The 23813-nt window shown below is 39.5% G+C and overlaps 3 protein-coding genes across 4 annotated transcripts in view; all 3 read left to right on the top strand.

The window, feature by feature from the left end:
* The first annotated feature begins 58 nt into the window (after positions 1-58).
* ntan1 (N-terminal asparagine amidase) lies at positions 59-4840 on the top strand. The gene is made up of 10 exons (XM_044346245.1): positions 59-314; positions 1146-1248; positions 1785-1850; positions 1948-2056; positions 2160-2233; positions 2327-2380; positions 2470-2523; positions 2616-2713; positions 3324-3437; positions 3601-4840. The coding sequence occupies exons 1-10, from the start codon at positions 234-236 to the stop codon at positions 3769-3771; spliced, it is 924 nt and encodes a 307-aa protein (XP_044202180.1). The 5' UTR covers positions 59-233; the 3' UTR covers positions 3772-4840.
* Positions 4841-5150: 310 nt separating this feature from the next.
* On the top strand, positions 5151-10350 carry LOC122979069 (mpv17-like protein). Its single transcript, XM_044346247.1, has 4 exons — positions 5151-6265; positions 6983-7053; positions 7444-7473; positions 8005-10350. The coding sequence occupies exons 1-4, from the start codon at positions 5962-5964 to the stop codon at positions 8248-8250; spliced, it is 651 nt and encodes a 216-aa protein (XP_044202182.1). The 5' UTR covers positions 5151-5961; the 3' UTR covers positions 8251-10350.
* Positions 10351-12074: 1724 nt separating this feature from the next.
* bmerb1 (bMERB domain containing 1) overlaps positions 12075-23813 on the top strand; it is a 14010-nt gene continuing 2271 nt past the window's right edge. Inside the window, exons 1-5 of one of the 2 annotated variants that reach the window (XM_044346236.1) lie at positions 12075-12395; positions 15940-16060; positions 18841-18914; positions 22167-22281; positions 23647-23729. In XM_044346236.1, coding sequence (XP_044202171.1) covers positions 12308-12395; positions 15940-16060; positions 18841-18914; positions 22167-22281; positions 23647-23729 — 481 coding nt within the window. In that variant the 5' untranslated portion in view covers positions 12075-12307. Of the gene's footprint in view, positions 12396-14371; positions 14532-15939; positions 16061-18840; positions 18915-22166; positions 22282-23646; positions 23730-23813 lie in introns of those variants that run through there. The other variant, XM_044346237.1, reaches the window with a different exon arrangement.

The raw sequence follows: 23813 nt of genomic DNA, 5'->3' as shown, positions 1-23813 counted from the left end.
AATAATGGTGAATTTGGTTTCCCCATTTGTTCTTCTTAACGGTTGGTGGCGGTGTGTTACAACAGTAAAGTCATTAACAGAGTAGAGGAAGAGATAGCCTTTCAGGAAGTGCAAGCTGTAACACAACACTGCGATATGTGTAGCCTAGAATAGATATCAAGCTATAAAAAATATGAAGTTACTGGTCTTTGTGTTAGCATGGTAAACCGTTGAAGTGGACGTCGAGCAGGGAAATGCCTTTGTTTGTTCAAAAAAGAGGAGTTGACTGCTTAAGCTCGACAGCGGAACTGTTCGACAGATACCCACATTTACAGGTTTGTTTTCCAGGGATTGTGGCTAAAATTAGCTTCCTGAGAAGCTGTCACCACCAGTTAACAGTACTACTTTTCTTTAAGCAATGGCTCTATGGCAAATGGACAGTTAACCTTGCAATGTTGGTACATTTTAGGTACAAGGATAGGCTGTGACATGTGGTGATGGCAGACGCATATCAGTCAGGAAGTTAAAACAACTATCTCAGTGTAACTAATCGTTAATTCATTGCATGTGTCCTTGTGGCAGGTAACGTATAGATAGATATTGCAATATCGCTATTGCGACAATATTGTAGAGATGACTATTGGTGTTTTCATAAAATATTTACACAATGAGATTTTTGATAAATAATCATAAGTACTATGGATATAATTACTAAGTGGATAAAAGCAAATAATAAATCAGCTAGAACCGTCTGGTAAGTTCAGAAAATTACATCACTGTACTGAAATTCAGCCTTTAAAACCAAGAAACACAACACCATATGACGATATTACGATATCCAAAATCTAAGATATCCAGTCTCATATCACAGTATCAATATTTAATCAATATATTGCCCAGCCCTGCTATCTCTATATGACAGCCACATGACTTCATTGTACAGTTAAAATGATCTGTATTAAGACCAATCAGATCCCAAAGTTTAAGGTATACAGTCTGGATAATTACCACTGCTACTCATATCTTGTGCTTTATTTCTTGACCCACTTGTTCTGTAAATTGGTTTGATAATTATGAAGTTGATCGAGGGGGAAATGACCTGTGAATCAGCACTATGGATTATCCACAATTTGTGTTTGGTAATACATTTTACTCTCGGGATACAGGAAAATGCACGAGCATTTCGTTCCAAGCCACTCGTTGACGTTGACCCAAAGTGCCTCCTGTATGTCCAACAAAGAGAGTTTGCTGCAACAACACCAGCAGACAGTAAGTAAAGCTAAATGGTTTGAAGGTTTATTGTGAATTATCCAGTAATTCTTATAAAAAAAATAATCTGGCTTAAAAAATGTATGCTTTAAAAAAATAACAGCCATTGGTAATGGTTTGGAAAAATATTCTGGACAAATGTACTTCATTGACTGTAATGTCACATCACAACATGATATTTACAGCAACTTTAAGCACACTGAACTTCAGGAGTTTTGATGGTCTCGCTAAATTAAAGTGAATGGACTTTACCATTTTGTAATGATACTCAGTAATCTGACAGGGTGAAATCTGTCATGGAAGAAGCAGAGATAGCAATGTCTTCATCAACAGAAGCCTCAATAGTCTGTAATGCAGTGAACATAACCACTAAACATTTATGAATGTATAGCAATGGCTTTTTCCTGACGGACTTTTTAGTATGACACCTGTCAGTTAAACATTTGTTTGCCTCTAACAGACTCCTAGATAGTACTCCAGTTTAACCAGTCTGGATCACAATGATAATACATGCTTTCTTGTCTTGTCTATTACAGATTGTGTCTCAGTCATTGGATCTGATGATGCAACCACCTGCCATTTGGTCGTGTTGCGACACACCGGTAACTTTCCTTTTACTTGGTTTATACTTTGTGCCTGATTCTGCCTGTTTATGAAGTTAGATCATGTTTACCATGATTTCATTTTATTATGTCTCAGGTAGTGGAGCTGTTTGCCTTGCTCACTGTGATGGCTCCAGCACCTGGTCTGAAGTCCCACTCCTTGTGAAAACTGTCACATCACTGAGTAACGTCAGTAAGGAGGGAAGGTATGAAACACACAGACAGACACACATAGGCAGTTGCTCAATTTGGGCATCCGATCCACGTATCCTTTTTTTCTTTTCCTTTTCTTTGTTTTCCACTTTGCAGACTTGAGCTCCATCTTGTCGGGGGATTTAACGATGAGTCGAAGACATCCCATAAACTCAGCCTTAACATATTGGGTAAAGTCCTTCAAGTTACCACACCTCTTACTGCAATATTATGTTGACAGAGTTAAGCGTCGTTATACTAAAAGGACGCCTTTCATTATACAGCAGCATTTCAGAAACAGAAAGAGGACATTCATCTGGAAACATGTTGCATCACAGGTAAATTTGATATGACTTGTTTCATATTGTTTAGAAATATTCCAGCAGCCCTGCCTTCATCTAATCAACCCAACTGCTCTCTGTTGTAGAAATGAATGACATTGTTGTCGATGAAACTCATAGACCTGTAGTATATGGAATAGGTAAGTGATAAAGATAAAGATAAAGAGATGCTACGCTTTCATGGCATGCAACCTCTAATATGTTGTATCTTACTGTGTCTGTTTCTGCAAAGGTATAAATGTTAAAACAGGAGAAGTGTTCCCTGCCTCATTCCCTCATAAAGGACCTGCAGAGGAGCTGCGTTCAGCACGGACCTTCACTGGGGGACAGGTACTATAAGAAGAGAAATGTTGTTTTCTTTTTCTGAATAAGATGCATGTGACACAAAGACATTTTTATTCATTTCTAAGTTCAAATGCAACACTCATTATTGATTTATTTGTCCATTTTTACATGAATCGATTATTGTTCAGTCTACTTAATATCAGAAAATAGTGAAAAATGTTCATCACAATTTCCCAGAACCCGAGGGGGACATCTTCAAATTGTTTGTTTTTGTCAAAACAAACAGGCCAAAACAAATACATGCAAATAACAAAGACATATAAAAAAGCAACATATCATTACATTTGAGACATTCGATTATCAAAATTGTTGTAATTAATTTTCTGTTGATCAATTCATCAACTAATTGTTTCAGCACTAATTTTAAGTCTCTCCATTTCATGCCATGACCCCAAAAGTTGTGAGTTGTTTACTGTCCCATGATTGGCTCCAAACTAGTTGTGATGTCACAAATCATGCTTATAGGAAGGCCCCTTCAACTTCAATTTTTTAAATATTTTTCATACGCACACAGGGACACAATGTCATTGCTGAGAAAATGAAACAAATGTCAATGTCTATATTATTAATAAAGTAAATGTGTTTCCTCCTGCAGATGGCTGAGATATATGACTCAAGCCGGAGACTTGTTAAAATCGGCCCTTGCAAGTGGTCTCCCAATCTGGATATTGCCTTCTGGTTGGCACAAGATGATGACACAATTTTAAAGGTAAAGAAACTGGAAAATAACTGCCCTTAAAAAGTGATCTGCTTCATCTTCTGCTCTATTTCATTATCTCTCATGTTTTATTCAAGCCCATTTTGTTAATGAAGTGTGTGCTGCGCTCCATTAAACGGTGTACTACAGACTTGTTTTTCTCTCTCCTGCTCAGTACCTGTCCACCTCTCCAATGGCTGAGCCGCCGCACTTCGTCCAACACATGAAGTCCACCATCCAGTTCCTTTTACAGCACCCCAACTCTGACAGTCTGTTCCCCGGCGGTCAGCCACAGCTCTACCACAGGACTGAGCGGGGTGACTGGGAGAGGGCTGTCCAGTCATAGAGCCCCAGTCCCACCTTCCGCTAAACCTTAATATGGAACGTGACTGTTTTTGCCTCTCAACTTAATGGATACACTGTGATCCACCCTCCCACTGTCTGTTTTTTGTTCATCGTGTCTTAACATGGGGTTAACCCCCGACTGGATCTTACATGTAATGAATAGCTCTCCTGACTCATCTGGCTGGCCCAGTAGAGAGCAGAGGAGGTGCAAGTGATTCTGTTCATGCCTATTACATTTAATTTTTCCACTCTTGTGAGGTGGTATGAAGTCTGCACATTACATCACAAACTGTGTTGCAGAAAGTCCAGATTAATGTCCTACCATGCTTCGCTGTTTTGATTTACAGAGGAAATGATTAACGTTGTTGTCTTATGTCCGCTTAAAAGACCATACTTATTGTTTTGTACATTTTTAGTCCATAAACTACAACTGCTGGCTGCAGAGTTTTTATATTGATTTCCTACTTTACATACTGCCATTGTTCTTTTTATACCCATTCCAATTGAAAATCAACTTTCAAAATTCATTTAATTCCCTTTATAGTTTTTTTCAGCCACATACTGTTGTCTGTTGCTGTTTTGCCAGAAAATCAAACCTTACCTATTTCAAGCAAGTTTCAAACTCTAAATGATCTTACATTTCTGTGAGGTATGAAATCAAAAAATGATTCAAAATAACCTAAGTATGCTTTGGAAATATATGCACAATATGTAGTTAATGGGCTAAAACATTCAAAATCATCTGTATGGCCCTTTTTAAATGTAGAGTTTGGCCTACTGAAAATAACACATGGGGCACTTAATGCAGCAACCATAAGGAGTAAATGTATTTTTGACACTTTGTTTAACACAGTGAAGAAAATACAAACTACTCAGCTCTGCTCTGTTGAGTAGTGAGTGGTATGCAGTACTTCATCACATACTCTACATACTGCTGTATACTCGGCTATGAATGTGTGTTTAGAATCTGCATGTGTAAATGTGTACAGTGCTCTTCTGCAAGGAATGATATGGGTTCTTGACAAATGCAACAACATGATTTTACTAGTTATGTCTTTTTTTCAAACTGTTAAAAAAATAGATTTCTGAGCAGCATCTAATACAGTATAAGGCCTTTTCATCAGTTGTGTTAAGGTTGCAAGGTGCTTAAAGCATTCAATGCAACTTGTTGCAACTTGTGAACATACAGTATGGGATGTGAAATAAATGTAAATATCAAATCTAGTTTGAAAAGCTTATGTCTATATTTATTGTTGTTAAAGGTCGAGTGAATCAAGTTGAGGGTGGAAAATTGAATTTTGGAGTTAGACACTTAAATAGAAGAATAGAAGGTTTTATTGTGCCAACTGTTTAGTCCAATGACATTTGAGAACATTGTAATTAGTGAGTTTTACTATATCACATTACACATTAGAGCCCCACCGATATATCAGCTGATATAAGCCTGTCACACATATATCAGTATCAATGTGTCAGCCGATAACAAGGAATAGCAGCGCAGAAATGCCAAAGATGTGTCTGATGTTATTTTGAAACTCTGCATTGTATTGTTTGTCCATCATGGAGCACAGACAAGTTTAGCTGTAAAATGCCCCACTCAGAACACTTCTTGGCCATAACCTTCCCTTTAAATTCTCTCATTTTCACAGCTTCCACTGAGGTATCACGGTCGGTTTAAATAAGGCTCCATTTCAAAACTAAACAAGTCATTTGAGATGAGACTCCTGGGTGTAGTCGTCGTGAAGTGGTACTCTGTCTAGATGTACTTGATCTTTACTGAAGGTTTTCCGTGTCGCTCCTCCCTGCAGCTGTGCTGTGATTTGTTACGTATGAAGGGGCGTCACGTCAGTTTTTTTTACGCAGAATGAGCAGGAGCTGTCCGGCCAGTGAAAGCAGACTCTTAGGGCCCGCGCAGGGTGACGGATGGTGCACCACTAGCAAGTATCCTGTCTAAAGATTATATGACTTTATGACACCCATTATATGAAAGGCATAACCTACACTTTGTCGTTGATAAGAGTTATTGGCGCTTTATATGGAAAACCGGACGGACATGCACAGTACCTATGATGCCGTGAAGACCGTCAGACAGACGACGCTCGTCCAACCGTTACCGTAGTTACATTTGACGCCGGCTAAGCTCACATTACTTAATATTAAAATTTCATTGGGCGACGTTAAACGTAAAATAATGCGCAAGGCGTTTTTGAGACACGTCCGTCGGTTTCCTTGGGTCACCAACGTCACCCTGTACGGCTGCCTGTTCGCCGGTGGAGACTTCGTCCACCAATGGTTTTCTCACCGGGAGAAAATGGACTGGAGCCACACGCGGAATGTCGCCGTGGTCGCGTTCAGTTTCCATGGCAACTTCAATTTCTTCTGGATGCGGTTCCTTGAGCGGAGGTTTCCCGGGAATTCCGCCGGGATGGTGATGAGGAAGCTGCTGCTGGACCAGACCACGGCAGCGCCCTTGGCCACCAGTGTCTTCTACACAGGTCAGCTGACAGCTCGGTTAACACCGGGGACAACACTGAAATCCTCCCGGACAGTTAATGGTTAACTTCCAAACACACATCACATATCTGTCAATCTGTAACTTGAGCTCTCTTTGTGCTGTTGTCATGTAACTTAGTGTAAAGATCAGCATGACTAGCAGAGGTCACATGAAAGACACACCAGAGCAGAGGTGTTGAGATTGATTATCCACGGAGATAAACTTCAAATAGTCTTTATACAAGTTGAGAACAATTATAAACACCTACATAGTAACAAAGTGATGCAAGACAGCCAATAACTTCCTAGTTCAGTGGTTGTCAAGCTTCTTCATGTAATGGACCCCTAAACTGACACAAATTAGACCAAGAACACCCATTTGATAAGAGTTTGTCCCAGGGTCTCCCATCTGGTAAGACTTTTGCTTTTAGATGCTTTATTACAGAACGTGTATGAAACCCATGACAAAAATAGTCATACAGTCTGTCATTATGTTACTTATTGATGGAATTAAAGTGAAAATAAATGCTTCATGTTTTTGCTGGGGACCCCCTGGAAACCCCTCAAGAACCCCTGCACTGCACTTTGTGAACCACTGCCCTAGAACATTACAGGCCTGATCATGGAGGTTCCCTTATTTGACTGGACCACGCTTAGTGAATCTTTTTGCAAGCCTTCAATCAGAGAATGAAGTGTCATTTGTCTTGTGTGTCCGCCAGGCGTCAGCTTCTTGGAGGGCAAAGAGGACATCACTCAAGACTGGAGGGAAAAATTCCTGAATACATACAAGGTGAGTGTGAGCAGAGACAGTCTGTCACTACATGCTGCCAGCGTCACCTTCAAGTGCTCATTGTGAAAATATACTGTTGATTTAGCTGTGATATGTTGTGACAGTTAGCTTGTTGAAGTGTCCATTCATAAAACTGATGACTAGTGGAAGACAGTTTATGAACTGTACACCCATCATTCCGTGTATGCATGACAGTTGCTTAATTGATGATGTATTATTTGGTTTTGGGGGAGCTCTTCTGACAGCTGAATGATGAAGTTATCTAACTCTCCTACCAAGTCACATGCCTCTCACTCACAAAAATTGCAAGTAAAGTAAACTTTGGAGATTTTCTTGCCTTTCTACAAGTCTAATAATGATTTGTGTGCTTTCTGTTTTCTCTCTTTTCAGACAGGGCTAATGTTCTGGCCATTCATGCAGGTAAATATTAAAATCTCCCATGCATTAGCCACTTGACATTTTATGGTGAAGAGAATCTACGCTGAAAGGTCCACTAACTAATGATTCACAGCTGTCAACCTCATCTCACACCTCATGATAAACATGTGGGTTAGTAAGTGGACCTTTCAGCTTAGATTAAAATCTTCAATTTTCTCACATTTAATTTCTTTAATTCCTTTAATTTAATGGCTGGTATGATATTGAAAGTGGCCTAATCTCAGTGCTTTTTGCATTGTGATAAAATTTGAAAGACAAAGCTGTCTTTCAAATATTAGACCGATCCCAATTATCACAGTACTTGGGATAGGTCTAATATGACAGAAACTGACACAGTATACAGAGTTTAAATTTCATGAACACATTTTTGTAGACTGAGGAAACTGAGATACTGTATGAGAGCTCAGAACATAAATGATTTATTTTTTGAAGCTAGTATCCAGATAATAAATCCTGAATTATTCATACCAGTGTAAAAAAGAAGCACAGTATAACTCTGTCTGTCTCCCTCAGTTTCTGAACTTTGCCTTGGTGCCTCTGTACGTGCGGACCACTTTCACCGGCTGCTGTGCCTTCATCTGGGCCACGTTCCTGTGCTTCTCCCGTCAGAGCGGCGACGGCACGGCCGCTGCTGCCCTCGCTTGGTTGTTCCCCCCCAAACAGGATGTAGAAGAACCCACACAGGAGAAAGTAGACTCCAACGATAAGGCAGATGCTCCCAAAGAGGGAACAGCAGCATCTAAACAGACACAGAACTGAAACATGCAGAACCAGGAGGTGTAATGGAGGGAGACACACAGGAAAGCCCCTCATGGCACTTGTGCGTAGCTCAGTGGTTGACGTTGCAGTAACACTACCGGGGTCAGAGGTCGGAAGTCTCACTGGGATCAAACTAAAAATGTGCGTCCTCATGATGCTTTAAAGTGCTTTGGGAAACAGCATGCAGCAAATGGAATGTATACAGCATATTTTTCAGTATTCAAACAACATATCAGCTCCGGAGGAAAATATAATTCAGTCCTATCTTTCCATCTCATCAGGTTTTATTTGTTGTTTTCATAAATGCAGTCTTGTGTTATCACATTTACAGCAGGAGAGTGCCCCTTATTTTATTGGACCATGCTTAATAATACTGGAATGATTTATTCAGATTTCTATGTCTGGGACTGAAGCTGTGATGATGGAGAGATGAATGAAGTGTTTCCTCTGCTTTACGTCTAAATGAAAAGAGTTATTTCCACTATGTGGAGTGGCAGCTAACTTTCTAGTGTAGACTTTAAGCTTCATAAAATTTGAGCAAAATTAGAAATATTTAGATATCACATCATATCTCTTCTTCAGCAAGAGAGACTGCTGCGACTGCAACAGAGTGCCTGATCTCTGACATCTATAGGACTGTCTGCTTTGGTTTCAGTTTACACTCTGGTACAAGTGCCAAATACAGACACAGACAGGTGTCAGTTATCTATGAAATTATCAAGAAAATAACTGTTTATTATCATTTATATCTAAGTACTTTCTACCAACAGATTAGTACGACAATTAGAACGACAACAAACAAGGACAATGATTCAACTGAGCTACGCAAACACAAAGCACCCAGAAAACACTAAAGCATATCTGACAATACACAGTATTTTAAACTATTTTCTCTTCACAATTGAATATAATAATAATAATAATGATAAAGTACTACTGAAGATTACTTTAATGCCTAATGGAAGTCATCTAAAAACATCCATTTACTTGAACATGGAAAATGCTTCCTGCATGTCTTTGTGCTTTATGTTAATGTGATAGTGTCTGTGTGTGCTCTCTTTTCTCTCTTTGCACCATTTCCTTAGTTTTCAATATAGTTTGCTATTTCTAACCATTTAAAAAAAAAAAGTACCTCTTAGTGAAGATGTTAGTTTATAGGTTTCCTTGCCTGCAGTGATTCTTGAAATTTTAACGTCAGATGCCTCCACCGCGCAGCTCTCTGCGGAGGTCATTTGTATAAATAGAGTACAGCTCAGCACAAGAGTTGAATGTTATTCCTATATATAGAATTTAAAGGTTTAAGGCAAACTTCTTTCTTCTGTCTCAGACAGATAAAGACACTTAAACCTTTGCATTAAGTTGTGTTCCCATTTATCCTTAAAATTCCTGGTGTCACAATAAGAGCTGTCTAGTTTTTCTAATTCGGTTGAGTCGAAAATGTAGTTTGCATTTGGAAGTAAATTAGACAAGTGTGTTTATTTTATTTGATCTGCCTCACAGAAGTGAATTAATGTTATGAGTAATTTTTATGATATATTTAATTTTTTTGTTTTAATTGGGGTCTAGAAAAACTGTGTAATCACTACAGCTGTTTAATCCTGTTTATTGGATATTTTTTTGAATTGCATACTGAAGTATATTAACTTAATATTAATGTACTATTAGTGTTTAAGTTGCACGTTTCTATCAGATTAATTTCTGTTTATTTGTAAGCTGATGTACTACACTGAAACTGAAAGGTCAAATCAGTGAATATTCCCTTTTGTTCATATCAGCCATGTGCAGTGTTTGAACTGAATACTAGAGAACGAAACTAGTCTATTTACTTCAATATTTAAACACAAACACAAAGAAATTCTGTCTCAATTGTTTTCTGACTGGTTTTGATATCACAAAGAACAACAAATTGACCAGCGTTATTGACTGTAATGAATGGAAAAAATGATTTGATCACATTTTGCACTATTGTTGCACTAACTGTGGTAGAGATAAATTATATTTATTGTTTGAATAAATTGAAAACATCCGATTGATTCATTGTGTGAGTGTTTGTACAAGCATATCACTATAGCAACACAATAAATATCTGTTGTTACTAAACTGGGGTGACGCACTTGTATCATGTATAATACAAATGATAAGCTTCCATTATAATGTAGTAAAACTTGATAAATCTGATAATGTATATGAATATATTCAGTGTTCTGCAGCTGTCTGCATGTTGGATGCAGAAAAAGCATTTGACAGAGTTGAATGGTCATTTATGTTCAACAGTTTTATTTAGTGGGTTTGTTTGTTCTACACAAATCCAAAAGCATCAGTAAAGACTATTCAACAAATTTATAGATCGTTCGTTTGCAAGACTTTCTGGCATCTGCACTAATATTCAATGTCATACTTGAACTGAAAATTTTAAAAGATATTATACAGTCATTGTCATTATCACTTCTCATCAGATGTGAAATCATCCCTTTTTCAAGTGAATCAAGTCATAACGAGCATCAGCAGACTCTCAGGGTACAAAGTCAAAAGGTCTTTTTCACAGAACACAGTTTGACATGTCGCAGCAGGGAAAAGCACAGGAGTAAATAATGAAGTTAATGTTGGCTGAATTCCACTGAGCTGCTTCGGTTTCAGGCTCCTGGTATCATCAAGGCTTTCTGAACAGATCACGCTCATCATTAATTAGTAACATCTGTGCTTTTCCTGCAATGACAATGAAAGTGCAAATGTCTGCTGTGACCTGTAGAGGTAAATCAGAGTTAATTCCCTGAAATAACCCATCAGTTGTATAAGATACTCATATAAAATGGAAACAATCTGAGATTACCAGTTTTATTGTTATTATTTCAGTTTTGGCTAGCAGCAAATCCAAAATTAGTTTGACTTATAAGCAAATATTTGGACTGAACAACTGGACTGAATGGATAGAGATCACGGAAATACTTAATACCAACAACTGTTTGAAGACTCTCAATCAGCTAATTTCAGAATATGATAAGTGAAAAGCTGAATATCTGAGTAGTATTCAAGTAAAACTATATCCATAGAAACAGTAAAGTAGGCTACAGTAAAGCACATACATGACAATTACTATTCAACACTCAGTCAGAACACTGATTTGGATGTGAAAGCAGATCAAAGTTCATTTGCTGATCTGATCTTTGGAAAAACACGAGGCATCCTTTTCATTCAAGAAAAATAAATGAAGACAATTCAAAGTATCTTTATGTTATACACCTTCTAATAGTAATTTCCCAAAAGTGAGGGAATGGTTTGCAAAGAGAGAAATAGATATCATACATAGATTTTGCTATCAGAGGTGCTTGTTTTCTGCTTAAAGGTACACATGGGTGTGTTTTGGCTTGTGGTCAGACAGAAATATTACTCACCACTATGTATTACTCATCGTTTAGATTGAACTGCAGCTCTGTCTTCATCTCTTGTGGGAATATTGAGCACAACATGTTCTTCCAAGGGCCTGTCTAGTGCTGTGTGGCTTTGTTGAGCCTTAAATTCACAGTTTTCACCCTCTGTGGCATCTGTTTTACTCACTCAGACCACCTTAACCTGCCTCCAAGACTTCAAAAAAATGCCTATTAATAAAGTTGTTTCTAAATTAGTAAAAGTCTACTTTCAAAGAGCTATCTCCAGTCTGACTTTTTCATAACAAATACATCAAATGTGTACAAGAATAGCTTTGACATAATCAGGTAATCTAAAAACAAAACTCTGATGCAATTGTAGGCCCGTTGCTTTATTTTTTAACGTCATCTCAGCGCCAGTGGGTGTCTCCCAAGTCTTCACCTCCCTGCCAGCACTGCGCATGCTCCCTGCATCCTCGTCTCCATCCACACGTCGAGGGACTTGAAAGCCCGAATGAAGATGCTCAACGTCTCGGGTCGCTGGAGCCTTGTCACCGGGTGAAACGGAGTTCTCTGGGAGGACGCACACACACACACACACACTCTCTCTCTCTTTCACACACACACACACTCACACACACACTCACAGGACGTGTGTAGATTTAGCAGACGGGTCGTTTCTCCCCTCAGACATGGAGCTGAAGAAATCTATCTCGGACACTGAGCGCGCACTCCGGAGCTACGGCGCTGTGTCGGAAACGGCGTGGACGACGGACAAAGGTGAGCGTCATGCAGGGGATGATATGATGTTGATTTATCACCTGGAGTCTTTTTTTTTCAACATATTTTTCACTCTCAGAAAATCCAGGCTGCAGTTTGCGTTGAAACGGTCCATGTGTGAGTCACAGGGGTCTGGATATAGAGCTGCTTTGCTGCTGAAAGGCCTGTTAAATCCTCTTCATGCACACTACGGGTGTTGTGCGGTTTGTTATAATAAACAGCAAGAGCAGCGCATTGTCAAACTTGTGTGTGTTGTTTGCTTGAAGCCTGAGCTGATGCAGGATCATGAAGCATGAGGGTTGAATCAATACCTTGATCCTCTCCGATCATTATATATACTCTGGGTGTCACTTTTGGAAGAATATTTGAGTGTTTATGTAAATATCGAGTCGAAGTTGACAATTTCAGCTCAAAATAAAGTATACTCCTCATTTTTAATGATTCTTTTTGAGGATTTCTTTAAACTGTAGTGATGTGAATCATGTGAGCACAATAATAACAGTTTCTGTTGACATGATAAAATAGACGTACAGCCTCAAAAATGGTGACAGAGCTGAACACACAGTTTCAGCTAAAAATGACACATTTTAAGCTGCAGGGCCATTGAATTAGATGTTTTTTTTTCTATTATTTTGCCCTGCATTTATTTTATTTGTCTTATTCAGAGCTGAGAACTATTTTCTCAATTAGTTGATTATTGTTTGGTCTATAAAAGTTAAGAAAATAGCGAAAGATGATGATCTGCTGGTCTTTAAATTGCTTGTTTTGTCTTACTATCAGTCCAAACCCAAAGATATTCCATTTAAACTGATATAAAACAGACAAAAGCATCAAATCCTTACATAGGAGAAGCTGGAACTCAAGAATGTTGACATTTTTGCTTTATAAATGATGATAATTGCAGATTAATGTTCTGTCAACCGTCACAAACTACAGCCTCAAAAGATGAGCATGAAGCTGAACAAACTGAACAAAACATAATGAACATTATATGCAGCAGAACAGTTATATTAGATGTTTCTATCATTTAGTCCTGTTACCAAAGCTTCAGTGATAAATGACGCGTGTTGACAGAGGCAACAAAGTGATGACGTCCCTTCAGACGTGTCCCTCCACTGGGGATAACTCATCACATGGGAGCAGGGTGTGAAGAAACTTCCAGATTAAGTCAGAGAGAGAAAGGGGGTGAGGGGGGGGAATGCAGTGGATATTTTTAGAAACAGATCCAGCCATGTCTACAAACACACACACACACACACACACACACACACACACACACACACACACACACACACACACACACACACACCCACACACGGTAAGAAAACAAGACAGAGGTAAAGCAGAGCGAACACTCCCACAGACTCATCTCTTATTTCCAAAATAAGGCCAGATACTATTTGTCACCATCAGTTTTTTGATATTTTGAGGGGGAGGAGGTTTGGGGGTGTGGTCCAGAGGCGGTGTGTATACAGTGTGACTGCAGGATGTGTCAGGGGCGTCTGCATTGGATGTCACACAGATCCTGACATTTCCCTGTTGTCGAGCCCCATGTGGCTGCATGATCCAGGCTCTCCAGGCTGTTTATTCCTCATTAAAGCATAATCCTACACCGATGAGGTTTGTTTTAATCAAACTAATTATAAATTCAAGCTGATTAATTAGGAGGAGACTGGTTTACATCTGCCGGTGATGCTTGTGCTGGCCTGAAACTTTGGTGTTTACCTCACTTATCCCTGATGAACGAGCAGCTTTTAATTAGTACTAGTTCATTCTTTGTAATGTTTTTAATGCTGAGTATGTGTGTGAGTAGCTCAGAGGGGGGAGCTGTTAAGACATTATCTTGCTGGCACTTTGCCACTTTTAATGGTCCGGTCGGGACGTAATGCAGCTGGGTCTCATTGATGGCGAGCATGTGGCTGTGAGGGAGGAGGAAAAACAAAAGGAGAGGAGGAACAAATTAAAGAAAAAACACATTTTCTCAAACTTCACATCCTGCTGCGTTTTGTATTGTGCTGCGGTTCACTTGGTGAAGAAACTTTGTTGTTATTGTCAGCAGACATGTTCGGGTGATGATTCAATATCAGCAAGGCACAAACAACCCGGGCCCTCCTGTGCAGGCTTCTGTCTGCTGTGGTGAGTCAGCTCCGTCGCCAGCGAGCATCCGTGGAAAGCAGTAAAAACTGCAGTTTGTGTTGCTGCAGGAGGACGAGGAGCAGATCCAGTCCTCTACTGTTACAAGACACACTGTGGATCGGATTGTCACATTTGACAGCTCAGGGTTCAAGGATCATGCATGCAGGTCTTTCACTCGGGTGCATGAAATCAGCTAGTCACTCAAAATGTGAGCTTCTCCTTTCGTGCATTCCTGCATCTTATTGAATTCTATTTTTACAGGACACTGACAGCAGGCATCAGTGTCAGCTGGGTGTGTGTGTTTGCTTCTCTTGTCTCCCCATGGTGCATTTGCTTGCATTGTGAAATATTCATGTTCTGCACAAAAGTGGAAGATAACAGTTCAGGCCTTTGTACGATTTTCAATGTAGATAAATGGTAGGAGACAGGATGACATAAAACAAAGGTCCTAAAGAGGAGGAAACTAGGACACCTTTTATTGATGCAATTAACTTCCACTTAAAAATCATGGAATATATCTTAAGTGCTATTAAGGTCACGGGGTGGTCACTGTTGCCACAGGTGTTGCAGCATTTGCAGTGGTCAGTGCAGTGATTAGTGTGATGAGTGTTTGGTCAGTGTAGTAAGTGTTTAGTGGCTGCAGTGTGTCTGCCTGCTATTGGCAGATAGGGAGTGTGAGGTCAGTGGTCCAGATGAGGGAGAAAGGAACCCATTTAGCATAAAACCACAGCTGATTATTGATCCATATCAAGGTATTTTCTCTCTTACACATCATCGGCTACTGGAGTAACCTCCTTCTATTACGAAATCATGCTTTTCTTCATGGCAGGCACATATTTTCACCACATCAGTGATTGTTAGCGATTTAGCAAACAACAACAACAAAGAGATTTACAGCAGTCATTTGTGTCTGAAGCCCTGCTGCAACTTTAAACTTCAAATCACCTCCCTGAATTACACACACATGCTGCTTTCTGTCCAAATATCATGTTCTTGGCTGCTGTGAGACGACACCTTACGGAGAAACGACGTGACAAATGCCAAGAAACTGACACTATGAGAAAGTTTGCGCAAAGTAAAAAAAAACAACAACTAAAAATCGACTCATGAGAATCTGAGAATGAATGTATTTCTCACTTGATATCAAAAGAATTTCTGATTAATGTCTCAAATTAGATGCAGGTGTTGTGCAACTGGATTCTGTAATTCGGCCATGTGTAGTGCTTTTTTTCCTCTGTAATTTAAACTAGCCAACAGGCCTCAAACTGAGCACCGGGTTGCATAACAGACAAGCATAAAGCAGAGCTGTCCTTGTGGAGGAAAAACACCATCACTAGGATGTTTTTAAGGACTCATGTCTTTCTTTCTCATTCCTGCTTATTCATGTTTACCTCCATCTGTCTCTCAGGGCACTCAGACGTGTCCATGGCAGAGAGCACCATGTCTCCAGATGAGATCGAGGTAGAGATGGCTCGTATCCAGCGCCTGCGAGAGGTCCTGGTGCGCCGGGAGTCAGAGCTGCGCTTCATGTGAGTTTTCTGAATTGTCAATTTCTGTATTTTTGTAAAACTACACTGAATAGAGGATGACAGATTTGATCAATACAGTGTCATTACAATTCCTACTGCTGCCCTGACTGGATAACGAGGTTTACTCTGTTGCCATGGCGCTTTTTCCACTCTCAGGACGCATCACAAAGACAGTCGAGTGTTGTTTCCTTGTGATATATGTAAGCTGCCCATTTGTCCATTGATTATTCAGAGGGCTGAACATGCCAGTAGCAGCTGAATGAGTCGCCATGATGAACTCATTGGCTCCTCATTAATGATGATAATAACTGATGATGCATTTCTGTAATTATTTCCTCTATCTAAACCTTTGCTGATTTCATTGGAGGAGTTGGTCTCATGAATGTTGTGTTTAGCCTTTTTGTGCAGTGTCCAAACATGGATGTTGATAAATGAATCAAACAAACACTGAGTAGAAGACTGGCTGCTGTAGCAGAACATTATGTAAAGTCATAATCTGTGTATCCTTGTACTGTTCAAAACAGACTCACTGTACATGCGGAGACAGATTATATGACAGTATTGTGTACACTGAGTGAATTTATCAGCCATCTGAGATTTTTCCATGGCATTTAATAATAATGATAATAAACTTTATTTCTAAAGCACAATTCATGCATAAAATGCAACACAAAGTGCTTAGAAAAACATCGGAAAGACAAGAGAAGACTAGATTAAATAACCATTAGTGAAAACACTTTAGGAGAAAGCAGTGGTAAAAAGATGTGTCTTAAAATGTAGTTTAAAAGTGTCGACAGATTTAGAGTGAAGTGGTAACTTAACCTGAAATATCTCCAGCTGTATCACAACATTACAGGTAATGTTACAAATCAATGAACAGGATACAGTATGATTTATGCATTAGTGAAATAAAACACCATGTGGTGGTTATTTTATCCACAAAAAGTTCAACTGACCTTCCACAAAATGTACAGCATCAGGATAAATCATGATATAAGAATTACATATATACTGTGATGGAATATTTTATACATATTTCACACTCATAATGAACCAGACTCTTTCAGTATGTTTCAGTGTGCAGTTCTGTTGTTGCTGAGCTGACACGATGTCTTGTTTTGTCACCATATCAGGTTGATTTTGTTATAATGTGAAGAACATACAGTATGCATTAGTTTATTAGTAGTTTTATAGTAGTTTTTGTTGAAAGTGCGCTTATGGCATCTGTATTGACACAGTATTAAACTGTTTCACCACTGCAACTTATCGAGCTGAACAGTGTATTTTGTGGGTCATTACACCTCTAACGTCTGCAGTGCGATGGTCGAGGTGTCGGGTAAAGCTGATACACATTTCAGATCTCTCCCTCGGTTGATAATGTTAGTTCACACGCCCACTTGACAGGCTTCATTAGGCCGCCACGCTGCTTATTGCTTACGTCTCTGTTGTCAGGCTCCGTGAGGCTCGAGACGGCACATAAACACACACGCATGCACACACACAAACTGGCAGATGGAGTGTCAGAGTGCAGAAGCTGCTGGAATCCACAGATAGCATTGAGAGAGTTGAACACAAGGCAGAGGAAGAGAGACCAACAGAGGATGGGAAGGGAGGGGTCAAGGGGGATGAAGAAAGAGGAGGGAGGTGTGAAACAGAGCAACGTGGATACATGCAGAGAGAGGAGGAGGAGGAAGGAGGCTGTGGATGAGTCATCGGGCTGATCTATCACAGGGAGAATTAAATCTGTGGTAGCTGTCACTGCTCGCAGAGAGAGAGAGAGAGAGAGAGAGAGGCAGGGATTTAGGGAAGAAGAGGGGAACATGTCGAGGCCCCGAGGTTGAGATGTCAGGGCTGCAGGAGGCTCAGAGAGCAGCGTGGATTGATTTATGTCGCATGTTTTCCATCTGCACAAACACACATCCTCCTGTAGTGTGACGGGGGGCCTGAGGTTGTGATGTCTTAATGACAGGTACAATAGTGGACTGTACTCAGCAGCTTGTGAGTGTAAATATGAGGATTAATGCTGGTTTGTTGATCAATAAACTGAGCAGTTTTCACTTTTGATAATCGATTAAAAAATACCAAATTCTGAAATATGACGATTTGATGCTTTTCATTTTTTTAAATATCATTGAGGATTCAATGTCTTTTTAGTTTTAGACTGATAGATCAGTGGGTCTATATTATATTAGCCGATATTAATTTATCACAAATATATTATATAGGCGTATATCCATAAGAAATTGCAGTACAGAAATGCCAAATATACTGTATATTTGAAGTAATCTGGAAACTGAGTTGCTATTTATAGTTGAAATAATTAGTCAATTAATTGACTGGTCGATTAACATAAAAATAATCAGCAGCAATTCTGATAAAAAATGTTTCTTGAATGTGACTATTTGGTGGCTTTCCTAGGTTTTTGTTGTTTTTTAATACTATTTTCTTACTTCTTTTTTTTTAAATGATGAAAATAATCATTAGTTGCAGCCCTAGTTGGGATTTGGCATTTTACATTTTATCTATGTTTGTATATATGTTACAATATTTTCACCTCATCAAGATTGAATATTAAAAAAAAGATTTTAATATCATTTTATTGCTAGAAATCCTTTGCACAGATTTTTCAGCCATGACTGCTCTTCTTCCAGTTTTTATTCTGTGATATAACTCAATCTAACATCACTGCAGTCAGATAAAGATTCTCAAAGTGGAAGCAGCCAATGATATCTGTTGTTCTTTAATCTGATGGAAACCAGTGATTTAATTTTTTTTTCTAGGATGGATGATATTCAGCTCTGCAAAGACATCATGAGTTTAAAGCAGGAGCTGAGACAGATTGTTGCAGTACCAGGTACAGTTCAAACACACACACACACACACACACACACACGTATACCTTCTGTCTCTCAAACAACCATCATCAAGAAAACCAGAATGTAAGCTTTTCAGGAAATAAACATTCAGAATTGATCCTCCATTTGCAAAACTGTCCACGCTCCCTGTTCGGACTCGACCAAAAATAGAGTTTTTGGCAGAAAGTGCTTCTGTTTGCAGCTCGCCAGAGTCCCATAACCTCAGCAGGCATCATGGTGATTTATAGGAAGTGCCGTTACACTAAACTACACAGGATTGATCGTAAGTCTTCGGGATATGGAAGAGTTATGACGGAGAGATAAACACACACAAACACACATGCATCATCACTGTGAAGGTAATATGAGCTGATGGAAGCTTTCCAGGTAAAGGTGACCAAATGAATTCCTGTAAACACTCGTTTTTACTCCCTGGATGTTTATGTGGTGTGTTTGTGGTGCAGATGACCAAATATTGGTTTAACTTCCAGTGCTGGCTGTATCTGAACTGCAGCAACAACATACTGAGATGGTTCACTGACATCACATGTATCACATATACACATACGTCAGGCATACATACAGAGGACCTGGCGGCAGAAGGACACACGCCTCCTTATCATGTGTCAGTGTGTGTGAGGAGCAGGAGGGGCCGGGTGTCGTGTTCAAGGACTCATATGCAGCGACGGGACATGTGGACATTCATCAGCTGATTTAGGAAACCAAACAGTGACATGCCAATCGCAGTGTTTTTTTAACCACATGGCAATTCTGCGATGTACAGAGTGTGGACAAAATAACAGAAACGCCTGATAAACTGATTCAATCTGGTTTAACAGCCCTGCAATAAATACTACTGTTATGAAGCTCATGTTAGATTTAATGTATTTAATTTTTTGTTCAGACTGAAAGGTGTTGATTCACTTGTATTCATGTATTGGTTTACACCCCTGACACCAAAAAGAAAGTTTTTACTATTTTCATTTATTCAGTTAACTGTTCAATGACATTTTCTATTATTTCCTCTTATTTCCCAACATGAAGGTCTGAATGTTGTTTCAAGGCCTTCTTCACCCTACTAGGAACAAAAATTCTAGCGGAAAAATACTGAATCCTCTATTTTTATTTATTTATTTATGTTGCAGTTAAAGTGGGGTAAAAATAATGGACTATATCTGTCTTAAAAATAGTCACCATTTGTATGATTCAATTATGGAGTAAAAACTTCCCACAATTTACTAAAACTACCAAATTTCCAAAAACAAGTCTCTACTAGCATGCTAACAGATCTGGGAGCTGTACTTTGGTACAGTGGTGCTTTGAGCTAAGTGCTAACGTGTTCACAATGACAGTGCTGATGTTAAACAGTTATATGTCCATCCTTAACATACTTAGTTTAGCATGTTAGCTTTCTAATGTTTGCTAATCAGCACTAACCACAGCTGAGGGTGATGGGAATGACATCAGTTTTACAGGTATTTGGTCACAAACCAGAGAAAGTAAATTTTTGACCTGATAGATTTGGAGCACCAAAGTGATTACAGTACATCCTGTGGGGAACACGAACGTCTGAATCAAATTTCAGGGCAGTCCATCGAAAAGTTGTTGAGACATTTTACTCAAAAACATAAATGTGAACCTCATAGTGACACTAGAGGGAGAGTTGAGTCAACAAAGTCGATAGGATTCATCCTCTGGGGATGATGAATGACAATGAATGTCTGTACAACCTTTTTACCCATTCATCCAGCATGTTGAGATATTTCCTAGGATGAGTGAAAACTTTGAACTGCTGGTGGGGGTCAGTAGGATTCTTCCTCTACCTTGAATATATGCACCGAATTTCATTTCAAATTTATTTGTACAGTCCTATATCACAACTTTGCCTCAGGAGGCTTTACAATCTGCACAGCAATACAACATCCTCTGTCTTTTGAACCCTCAATTGAACTGGGAAAAAATGTAAGAAACCTCAGGAAGAGCAACAGAGGAGGGATCCCTCTCTCAGGACGGACAGACAAGTAATAACATATTGTGTGTACAGAATAGACCAAGAAACATAAGTTACAGAAATACAGCATGAACAAACATGTCAAAACTATAACGGATTTATAATATAACTGATGAATGTGATCAGCAGGATGTCTGCAACTTCCAGGTGCAGCCAAAAACAGAATAGGACCTGAGCCATGCAACCTCCATCACCATGGAGACCTGGGAAGAGGACAGACTACACACACAGAGAGGAAGGAGAGACACATTTCATGGCGATCCCCCAAGAGTTATTGAACCAAAGTGGTGGACCAACCAACCGTTATCCCTAGCGTGGCTAAACATACAGACAATCTGACCTCTCTGTTCTCATTGGTTTGCTTGACTAGATTACATTATATTGCAAAGTGTCTCTATTTTTTTGTCCGCCTCCCATCCATGTGGGATTACTGGCCACACACGCTGCACACCGTCACGCAAAAACTGCTCTCGCTGACATTCCCATGAGCCACCGGGGGCCTCATGAATGCATTTGTCGGGGGTTTCAGGCAGCCCATGACTTCACTCCAGCACAATGAGAGTCACGTGACAAACAGAGCCCACCGCCTCTCCCGCTCCTCTGACACTGGGATTTATGTGCCGCAGCCATGCGCCCCCTCAGATTGTCCTGCCCTCGGGGGGGATACACAATATAGCTGCACTGCTCCACTTTATTTCCATATGGGAGAAAAAGCTGATGTTTGCAGTCATTTTTCAAACCATTTTCCTACAGTTTAGATATTTCCTGTAGTTTAGATACCAGCAGCGTCAGACACAACCTACCTCTGGGGCTCTGTGCATGTGTCAGTGTGTGTGTGGATGTACTTTGGTTGGTCTGTTTATGTGTGTCTTGTTCTGTACTTTGGAGTTTTGGAAAGTAAAGCTAAGCAAAGTGGATGTCTAACTGTGAATGCAAATTCCTCCATCAAATGAAACAAAACACAGAGCTCTCTATGATTTGCATAATTAAGTCAGAGCCTTATTTACTATAAATTATGCATGAGGGGAGAATTAAGGGTCTGTTTGTGATGTGACTCAGTGTTTAAGAGCCAGCTGACTTTGCTGTAAGGTCAGTTTGTTCAGGTCATTTACAGTTAACTGAATGCATGAAATCTGCTTTGATATTTTAGTTCTGCCAGCTTGCGTCTCCCTCCAGGTATCTATTTATTTGTTTATGACTTTGCCTTCCTTTCATTTACTTTCTTCCTTTCCCCCTCCAGAGAAAGAAAAAAACAAGAAGCACAGGCAGCGGGAAGAGGAGCTGATCCTGAAGATTCATAAACTGGTGCAGAAGAGGGATTTCCTGGTGGATGATGCTGAGGTGGAGAGATTAAGGTAGAGCTTGCTCCTATACGCAGGCACAGTTAATACCCAGGAGTGACGTCTCTGTGTATTCACTGTTTACAGACAGTGTTGGATGAAGCAGCGTCCACTGTTTGTTTCTCCATTTCATACACATAGGAGGAGACTCATTAGAGTAAATGTGTGGAGCGAATGTGAGCCTGACTGAAGGCGGGAGGATGTGGGTCACTTCATCATCACAGCACTGCCTGATGTGTGCGTGTGTGCATGTGTGTGCGTGTGTGTGGGAGGGAGGCTGACTGATGGCCGCGGCTCTGCATTGTCATTTTCCACTTCCTCCGACTCTGCACCCAGAGATAACCCACAGAGAGACAATTCAAAAGATAGATATAAAATAATATAAAATCGCAGGCTGGATTTAAATCACCAGTGTTGAGATGTTTATGGGCAACTGCAAATGATCATTTCAATAATTAGATATGCTGTTATTATGGTTTATTTCAATTAGAGCGATTCTTTATGACACACTGTACTGTGTCGCAATAAAAAAGTTTCTCAGTTTGTGCCTCTCATGTATTATGATTCCATTTTAGAGCTGCAACATTTAGTCCATTAGTTGATCGACAATGACTTTGATAATCAAATCATTGTGTTTTTTGTAGCAAAACTGGCAAAAAGTCACTGATTCCAGCTTCCCAAATCTGTGTATTTTCTTGTTTTCATACTTCTCTGTGATGACAAACCGATTATCTTTGCCTTTTGGACTACAGGCTTTGGGAGCTTGGAGTGGACATTCCTCATTTTACAGACCACATGAAATAATCTAGAAAATAATTGGTAGATTAATTGATAATGAAAATAATCATTAGGTGCAGCCATATTGCATTTAAGTCACAGACTTATTTGAGCATCAGTTTTGCTGAAAGCGACCCAGAATATCACTCAACATTTACCATAGTTGTTCAGTCCAGTTCAGAGTCCACAGCTCAGTGCTCTTGTGAAATGCAAACATTTTGTCTTTTTAGAGTTTTGAACAAGGTTTAAAGTAATAAAAGAGGTCAAACACTGCTTTGAAGATATTTCCAGAAATGTTCAAAACTTACATCCATGTGCAGTGTAAGTTATTCAGTTTGCAGCACAGTAAAAAAAAGATTTTTAACCATTTCCCAAACTGTGAACTTATTCCTAATAGAAACAATGATTGTAGCCAGAAATAACGTATCTCGTTGCTCAATTTGTTTGATTGTTTGATTATCAGGCATAACTTTCCATTATTTCACATTTTTATACACAGTAAGATAATTTTGAAAAACACTTAAACTCAGTTTTGACTTAAAACCAACCTGATTTGATTACATTATATTCAAATGGCTGATGTGTGACTCTACTGTGACTCAGGGAGCAAGAGGAGGACAAAGAGATGGCCGAGTTCCTCCGACTGAAGTTGATGCCTCTGGAGAAGAAGCTCAAAGTCACACAGAGTGAGTGACGAACAATCACAAACAGAGAGATGCAGTAGTATTGTGCACATCCGCTTACATGTTGTAAACATTTCTCTTCCCTAT

The sequence above is a fragment of the Thunnus albacares genome, chromosome 3 (genome assembly GCF_914725855.1).
Source record: "Thunnus albacares chromosome 3, fThuAlb1.1, whole genome shotgun sequence".
Lineage (NCBI taxonomy): Eukaryota > Metazoa > Chordata > Actinopteri > Scombriformes > Scombridae > Thunnus > Thunnus albacares.
This window is presented reverse-complemented; position numbering and strand designations above follow the sequence as displayed.